This window comes from Cucumis melo, chromosome 2 (assembly GCF_025177605.1).
Source record: "Cucumis melo cultivar AY chromosome 2, USDA_Cmelo_AY_1.0, whole genome shotgun sequence".
In the NCBI taxonomy this organism is placed as follows: domain Eukaryota; kingdom Viridiplantae; phylum Streptophyta; class Magnoliopsida; order Cucurbitales; family Cucurbitaceae; genus Cucumis; species Cucumis melo.
The window spans coordinates 7657742-7666930 of NC_066858.1; the positions used below are offsets into that span (position 1 = coordinate 7657742).

At 31.9% G+C, this 9189-nt stretch overlaps 1 protein-coding gene across 1 annotated transcript; it reads right to left on the reverse strand.

Annotated features, from left to right (window-relative positions):
• Window positions 1-3182: 3182 nt before the first annotated feature.
• Window positions 3183-7930, reverse strand: LOC103491977 (non-specific phospholipase C2). Its single transcript, XM_008452119.3, has 4 exons — window positions 7435-7930; window positions 6719-7326; window positions 3936-4115; window positions 3183-3823 (listed from the first exon to the last, which is right to left on the reverse strand). Exons 1-4 carry the CDS (start codon window positions 7893-7895, stop codon window positions 3513-3515), a joined length of 1560 nt encoding a protein of 519 aa, XP_008450341.2. The 5' UTR covers window positions 7896-7930; the 3' UTR covers window positions 3183-3512.
• Window positions 7931-9189: the final 1259 nt, after the last annotated feature.

Consider the following 9189-nt stretch of genomic DNA (forward strand, 5'->3'; position numbering starts at 1 on the left):
CAGAGAAAAGAATGGAAGAAAAGCTCTTGCTCTCATTAATATGTTTTGTCAAAACTCGAACGCAGCCAATGAAGAAGAAGCCTCTATTTATAGCCGAATTGTGATGTGATAGGAGAGCATGAGCTTTAATTAATTTTGATAAAGTTGAATCAGCATCACAGGAGTCCTTTTTTAGCTTTATAGGTCTTCGCACCAACTACTTTTTTGTTTGCTAATGCTTCATCTCGCCAAGCTTTGCTACAATAATCCTTGGGTTGGTCGCACACATCGTCCTCGCCTGACATTTTTATCTCGTCAAGTTTCTCTTCTTTTGCCAATAATTCTGCAATAAAACTAAAACACAATAAATATGCATAAAGCTCTTTTGTAATTCGCAATGCACAACTTGACCAATTTCTTTACTTTCCTATATGTTTTCTTCCAATTTTATGCATTAAGGCTTCATTATTCTACCTAAAAGTCTATACTAACTTGTATTTCTACAAGTTATCAAGGCCCCTTGTTTAAGACCTGGAATTAGCACTTAAGGTAACAATCTCTATAATATCTCTAATAACGAGTAGGAGTTAATTACATATTACACCCTATATCCGTAGCTATCTACTTGGTCTTACACCTGAAATGGGCGCCTATTGAGCCAGCAAACTCGAGATGCTCTTACATATGCAAGTCTAAGGATAAGCCCAAATTTGAAATGGTCAAATTTTAAACAATAAATGGTGTTAAAAGTAAAAGTGATTATTTTGTGGTCTGGTCTTATATATACAAACTCATTACATAGGACGCCCTCACTCGTATGTCTCTACATGAATAATTTGGGATCACATCGTTTTGTATCAAATACAGTTGAATCCATAGTGTCCATAAAATAAGGCGCATCCAATATTATTTTTATACTATGGACTGTTTAGGCTATTTTACTCGAACTTGGTCCACTTTTATGTTAGTACATAAAGTTCTAAGTGTCTATACAATAGTCGTAGGGACCTCAGTTTATTGGATTCAAGGTTATAATGACAAAATTACTTATTCAATAACTTTGTTAAATAATACCTCAATAACTACCTTATTGCAAAATATAAAATGTTCAACATTTACTAACCATATGAGTTTTAGGACATAAAAGCCAACAAATTTTTCAAAAATAGATTCGCATCCATTGTAATTTATGAAAAGGTTGCATTGGGAGGAGTTGGTCAATTGTTGACATTAAGTTGAGCTTTGATCGAGATTAGACTGAGCTTGGATTAGTCTTTTAGTCTTAGGCCCAAGTATGAGATTGAAGTGGGATAATCGAACTTTTAACCTTGAAACCAATGCAATACAACTACAAACTTTATTCCGATTGAGCTACGTTTGTGTTTATAACATTTTACTTTAAAAAATTCAGAGTAAGTACATACAATCCTTAACAAACAAAATGTGTAGTTTCAATTAACCCTCTTTAAGGGAAATTGACAAAAGTAACACAATTTTAGTTTTACATTTCATAAGTAGCTCATTTTCGAAAAACTCGTAATTTTGTTTTTCTTAGTTGATCTCGATTGAGCTCGGCATTGAGATTCTTTACAAATTTTAAAAACTCTTTCCACATAATTTCTCGATCCCTCTCAACCGAGTTCGACACCGAGATTGTGTGTTTTTTAATTTAAAAATAAAGTAATTTATCGAATGTCCAAAATACTCTTGGAAGCCCAAACATGCTCTTTTCAGCCGAGACTAAGGAGTTTTCTCCCAAAATCAAAGAAATATCACCCTCGTTACTTATGTGTCGTCTTTTCAACTTCCTTTCTAATCCAAAAAAATTATCTTGTGCACATCCCACACCATTTGAATTCTTTTTGCTATATTATGGTGATTTTCTTTTATCTCTTCAAAATCTTGGTTTCACCTTGTCTTGATGATTATTCATCATATATTAATAACTTTATGGTGGTTAAGTTGAATTTATGGCAAAATTTAAGAATATAAGTTGAGGTGGCTGTTGGTTGATTTGTTTGATAGATACTCCATTAAATAGCTAACACAAGTATAATGTATATTAATTTAAATCCTTAATTCTTTAAGGTTGTTCTTGCTGATGCTCCCAAGGAACAAAAGCTTGTAAGCAAAATTATTCTAAAATCCAAAGTATGCAAAACTCAACAAACAAAGCACAATCAGTATTTGATATTAAAACTCGAGGCAATCTCGGGCAATTTCAACCGAGAACAACATAATTTATCAATTGAACTCAGGCAACATTGGTCCAAGATGCTTAAAAAACTCATTCAACATAATTTCTCGATCCATCTTGATCGGGCACAACACCGAGATTGTGTGTTGTGCCAATGACCTAAATACCTTTGAAACCCAAACGGTAGATATTCTCACAAAATCCTAAACCTTTAACACTTTAATTTGCTCATTTCAACCAAGAACTAAACGCCAAAAGAGATTGCTCCCAAAATCGAATGAATTTCTCTTATTTTTGCTCCGCCAAATTTGAAGAAGTAATCATTGAAGGCCAAATCTTCGAGTGAAATCATCCCCGAGATTATCCCATAAAATGCATATCAAACACAACCATCTCGGGACTCCTTAAACGAATCTCAGGAAAATTTCATAGATCAAGATCGAGATTCCTTATCTACACGAGCCCAGATAAATGAAATCGACGAGATTCATTGAAGGAGACCACATACATTGACTTAAAATAATGTTCTACATCTAACCTACATTAGACCACCAACTATAAAGTTTCTCATTCGCCTCAGATTTCAAACTAATTAAAGCTAAGCCCTAAACTATGAAATCGTTAAAAGTACTTCACCTTGAATTATTTAAGTTTGGTGATGAGTTATTCAAGTTTCGCGGAGGAAAGATTAGTGAAAGTCGTTCGAATTTGGGAGCGAACGAGCCAAAATGAGCACACTGTTTGGCGTTTAATGTTTTGTGAGAATATGTAACGTTCAGAGTTCCAATGGTACATTTTGATTATTTGATAAATCCCTTTAATTTGCTTTCAAATTTAAAAAAGAAATGAACAATCTCGGTGCCTAACTTGACCAAGAGGGATCAAGAAATTACGTTGAAAGAGTTTTTTAAAATTTGTGAAGAATCTCAGTATCGAGCTCTCGACCAAATTTGACCGAGAAAAAACAAAATTACGAGTTTTTTGAAAGTGTACTACTTTTGAAATGTAATTAAAACAAAAAATGTATTATTTCTCAAAAATTCTCCTTCAGATATATAGAGAGAGAGGTGAGAGAGCATGCGAGGATTGATAGATTTGTGCAACACATTCGTTCGTATATGTATGATGAACCCTTAGAATCAACCATAAACCTATATGACAAGACAAGTGAATTCACGTACCAAACATAAACTCACCTTCTCAAGTTCATTATATTCTTATCTAAACCAACTATTCTGTGTGTGCCAAATACATGGTAAAGAGTTTACACGACCACATCTTCGACGCTGTCGAGGTTCGCCTTTATCCAATCTCTTCTCTAGTTTGTTTATGCATTTTAAGGAAATTGTTTAGGTTTTTGTGAGGATCTTGTAGCAAGAGACGGTCTCATTTGGACAATTTGGTCTTCACTAACTCCCATCGTCTTAGCTAAATGCCCTGCCTCAAAGAATCTCCTTACAGCCTCTCTCATATACAGCCTACCTTCTTTCACATTCATATCCTTTCCAATGGCTTCAGGGTAACTAGTGAAGATATCGTCTCCATTCATAACTGCAGCCAACTGCATTAGCTCCTGCTGAAACTCGGTAAGCTTTGCATTTTCATTTGCCTGGGTCTCCCTAATCTTCTCCGGCGTTGGGAGTTGTTCTGTATATTGAAATTAAGTAAACAGAAATGTAAGTTCAAGCAGTTGATATATACAGTTTTTTCGGGTTTGATTTGGGTAATTAATATGGTCAATGATGTGTTCTGAACTCACCGGGACAGTCGGTTCTCGGTTCTGTGCGAGTTTGCACGATGAATTCGAAGGATCCGGCCCACTCGTCCCTCTTGGTGAGGAAGGGAGATGAGAGGTTGAAGAGCTTCTTGACAGTGGCAGGAATGGAGGAGTGTTCAAACTCTGAGGTTTGAAAAGGTGATCCTTCAGGGCTATGAACAACTGCATCACCATCACCAACATGTTGTTAACTTCTCAACTGAAACTACCAAATCTTTAAGCTTTTTCCATAGTAATTTCATATACTGAAATATCTATTATCACTAAACTTAAGATCATGCGATATTTTCTCCCTTTTACACACGCATCAAATTTCAAATAGATTTGAGCTCTTGTTATGAAGTGGGGAGTAAAAAAAATAATGATAACAATAAGGTTAAATATTAATAATTTAAGTTCTGTTTCAGAATCTTTTTTTTTATTTTCTCAATTTCCGAAAATACCTCTATTTCCTTGTCATTTTTATCAATATTAACTAAAACAATTGAATTATTAACCCAATTCCAAAAAAAACCGCAAGTTCTTATATAATTTTCAAATTTTGAATTGGTTTTGAAATCATAGATAAAAAGTAAATATTAAAGTAAGAGATTTAATAGTTAAAAAAAAAATTATAAGTTCAATTTTCAAAAACTAAAATCCTAAAAAAGAAATTATTATGAAATGGAATTCAACTTTAATTTTAACACTGTTTTTATTGATTTTTATTTGTCAGCAAGGGTAGGTAACTTAACTAAACTTCACAAGTCTATCTTTAAGCCATATTTATGAGTAGTAATGTACTTCCAATTTTCTAACATAAAAAAGTTAATAATCTTTCTAAAAAATAAATTGCCACATGCACCTTAATTTTAATCGGATGCAGACCAGCGCTTAAGTTTTTTCCATTAGCTCCTTTCAGTTTTATTTGATAAGAACATTGTACCACCCCACTTATCTATATTATACAATCTAATGTGATATTATCGTTGTTTTGTTTTTTATTTCATATGAGGTTATCACTTTCATATATGTATATCCATTTCTTTTCTAACCAATGTGAGGTCTTTTTCACACTTCTAACAATTAAAAGTTTTCAAATCTAAAAAACTGAATCTAACAGTAAATTTCATATTTTTTATAATTTTAAACTAAGTTGAAACGTAACAAATCAAGTCTAAACCACAAATACCAACTTGAACACTTTTAAAATCAAGAGAACAAAATTAAGACTAACTTGAAAGAATAATGGTGATCAAGTTATTCATTTAAATAAAGTTGTTTTTTTTTTTTTTTTTTCTTTAACACTTGAAAACAGGTCAAACCAAACCTTCATAAATTCAATCCAAAGCATATAGTTAGGAAGTAAGATTTAGATAACTGTTTTGGGCAAGAAAGGGAACAAAAAGAGAAGTCAGAAAAACAATTTTCTCTTTTTAAAAATTAAAAATAAAATAATTAAAAAATAAAATCTGCATCCTTTTTATTGCAAGTTGGTATTGGTTACAGAAAAAAACAGTGGGAAAACTAGAAACTGTGATTTTATTTTCGAAAGTCAACATCTCAACCTTCTTTTTTCTTATGTACCCATGGCACCCTCCCATATTCTAACATAAAGCCAAATCTTAGTTGCGCTGCATTTTTCCTTCCTACTTTAGATAAAACCAAAATCATTAAGATGAGTATACATTAAATTGTGGGCTCACAACATTTGTTTTTTATTAATGTATTTGCTACCTACAAGTTTTTATTACCTTTTGGGATAAGTATACATTAAATTGTGGGTTCACAACATTTGTTTGTGTATTTTCTTTTGTTTAATATATAATTCCCTTGAGTTTTTTTCTCAACTTTCTTTTTATTTTATACTTAAAATGTTCTGTAAATTTAAATTTTACTACAATTGTTTATGTATTTATTGGTTTAACATATAATTCCCTTTCTTTCCTTTTGTTATTATATATCTAGAATATTCAGTTTGACACATGCAAAATATATATATATATATATATATATATATATATAACTATTTTTAAATAAAAAAGAAACAAATATTTAGAATTATTTTTAAATTTTATTAATAGTACCCTGACTCAACTAAAAGAATTATAAAAAATGGGTTGTTTGTGATCATTGTTTAAATATTATTTATTACTATTTCTAAAAGAATTGACTATGTATATTTAAAAATAATAAAGTATTTTAAAAAAGAAGTAAAGTGTAGAAGTAAAAAGAATTAACATGCACAGATTTAATAGGATGAAGAAAAAAAAAACAGATGCAGCACCTTTTAAATATTTTTTAATCATTATAAATATATTAATAAGACATAGAACCAAATTTTCACTCCCAATATGTTCAACTAGAAAATCAATAATAACAAAATAATACATTAAACCAACTTTGCATATGTTGCTAATCTTTACATTAAAGAAAGTGCTTTAATCCATGCGAAAATTTAAATCCATTAGAAAACAAACGAACTTAGATAAGTTTTGTGTTCAAAATTCGAATTTTCGAGTTTTAATGTTTTATACCTAATTGATTTAAGTTAAATTAGCTACTAAAAGGAAAAATAGCAAACGAAGATGATTTTCTGTCTCTAATATTCCAAAAGAAATAAAACCTATGAGAGCTATGATAATTAAATAAATAAATAAATAAGAAATTTAACCAAAAACATAATTTAAATTCCAAAAATATTATAAAACAGAAATTATAAATTATAAGCAAAAAAGGACAAAAAGAAGAAATAAAGAGGCGGAAGAAGATAAAAGAATACATACCAGTGCCCTTCTCTATCCACGGTGAGATCATGATGGTCGGCACTCGAACTCCGAGCCGATCAAAACCGAACAAAAACGGCTCCGGTCCGACGATTCCGTCGGGACTAGGTACACCGGTGACCGGCGTTGGAACGTGATCGTAAAATCCCCCGTGCTCATCATAAGTGATGATGAACAGAGTTTCATTCCACTGCGGCGACGATCTAAGCGTCTCGTAAACCTCCTTAATGAACATCTGTCCTTGATACACATCGTGCGACGGATGATCGTCGTTCGCCGGCTCCAGTGGCAAATCTACATATCGTTGCTCCACCACCACGTAGTTCGGCAATTTCCCTTGCGCTGCATCCTTCTTGAAGTTCAGACCGTACTCGTGAAATTTATTCACGTATTTCAGTTTCCGTAGATTCCGATAGAACAGAGTCGCTGGAATGTTCTGGTAATAGATTCCAAACGACATTCCAGCATCGTCGAGATTCTCGAAGATCGTTCGCTGAGGATAGCCTTTAGCAAGAAGTGCCGGAATGTTACTGGTAGCTCCGGCGGAGGTCGCTGAATGAACATAAAGCCGATTCGGTTGCGTGGAGGAAGGTACAGACGCAAACCACCTGTAAAATCAATTCGCACATTCCGATTCTAGAATTTCAAAATCCTTTAAATAGGGAACACAGAATTCCAGATCTGGAAGAAATTAGAAGAAAAAATCAATGAATCACCTGTCGAAAACGGCGAACTCGGAGACGAGAGTTTTGTAGACGGCGACCTTATCTGGGAGGAATCCGTTCATGACATCGCGAGACATGGCGGAGGTATTATCCATGGAGAAAGCCTGTTGAGCGAAACCGTTCATAGGAGGAGGATTAGCGGAGGTGTTGTCGGAACCGAAAATCTGTTCACGAATGGCTTGAAAGGAGTGTCCAGGGTCGGGGTCGACATAGTGAGACTGGTCTTGGAAGAAGAAGCGCGTGGAGTTGGGATCGGTGGTGGAGAGGAGGTTGGATTCAGAGCCATTGACGCCATTGATTTGAGGATTGAGTTTTTTCATCCAGCCAAGCATGTGGTCGAAGGAGCGATTCTCCATGACAAGAACGACAATGGTGTTGATTGGAGAGGCATGGAGGAAGGGGGCGAAGAAGAAGAAGAAGAAGAAGAAGAAGGAAATTGATTTGGGAGCCATTGGAGGAGTTGATGAAATGAAGAAGATTGTGAGTTTGTGTGTATTTATAAAGTGAGGGGGCAGATGGTTGTGTGGGCCAATTTGTGTATGTCGTTTTGATTCTGTGTAAGTTTTGGCAGCTGGTGAAGCCATTTACATTCTCTCTCTTTCTCTCTATTCATTGTATTTCGGTAATCTTTCCATTAATCTTTCCATTTTTTTTAACAAAAATTATTTTAAACACTTCTAACTCTCAAAATATTTACCATTATACTAAAATTTTAGAATCTTATTAATTATAGACAATAAGAATCGTCGTCCATTGATTAAAGTCTATTTTTCGATCAAACTACTACGATTGGTTTAGTCAATTTAGTTCTTAAAATAAATAAAGTTTGTCAATTTAATATTTTCTTTGATAAATTATGGTCATCATTAGTAAACATAACTCAACTTCTATCATTATCTATCATGATACACATAAACAAATATTATATTTTATACATTGTATATATTGACAAATAGTATATTGTACTATATTTTATACATATCTTTGATTCATTTTTCTAGATTTAAAATAAATGAGTTATTTAAAAATAGTAAATTGTTGTTTAAAATAGGACAATTTATTAAAATATAGCAGTTTTTAAAACTTATTATAAAAATAATGTTGTTTTCAAACTTATTACGAAAATACTGCTCTTCTTTGTTTATTTTATTTTTTTTAATCATTTTCCAGTTGGACGAGTTTTGTCAATTTTAAAAAAAAAAAAAAGAAAAAACAGAAAGGGGAAGAAATGGGCGAGTCTTCCTCTCAATGTAAAATTTATTTAAAAATACTTTATTTAAAGATTTTTATTTTCTATCATTTAAAAAACCTTATTTAAATATTTTTAATTTAAAAAATTTATTTAAATATTTTTCTTTTCTATCATTCTTATTTACTTTTGAGAGAATGTAAAATTTATTTTTTAATATTATATATATATATATATATATATATATATATATATTTAAATAATTCTTTTGAAAACTTGATTTTAGCTATTTTAGAATCATTATAAATATTAATATGGTTGAGAGAAAAAATAAGGCCACAAAGTAAAGATAATTTCAAATTTGATCCTAGCCTACTAAATATTAGAAAATTCATATCTTAATTGTGGTAGAATAAAAATAAATCATACTAAAATCTCGTATAATGGTTCCATATGAGTTATCTGATAATTTTTTATTATTTCTTCTTTAATATTCAATTTTCTTACTAACTTAGACACTACTAATGTAATGTGAGGGTACCAAATCTAAATGATCA

Bases quoted from the DNA above. Each gene is read 5' to 3' on its own strand.
- LOC103491977 (XM_008452119.3), bottom strand. From the start codon at position 7,895: ATGGCTCCCAAATCAATTTCCTTCTTCTTCTTCTTCTTCTTCTTCTTC. The intron at 7,327-7,434 runs GTGATTCATTGA...TTGATTTTACAG, and splicing joins GAGTTCGCCGTTTTCGACAG to GTGGTTTGCGTCTGTACCTT. The intron at 3,824-3,935 runs GTGAGTTCAGAA...TTCAATATACAG, and splicing joins ACCGAGAACCGACTGTCCCG to AACAACTCCCAACGCCGGAG.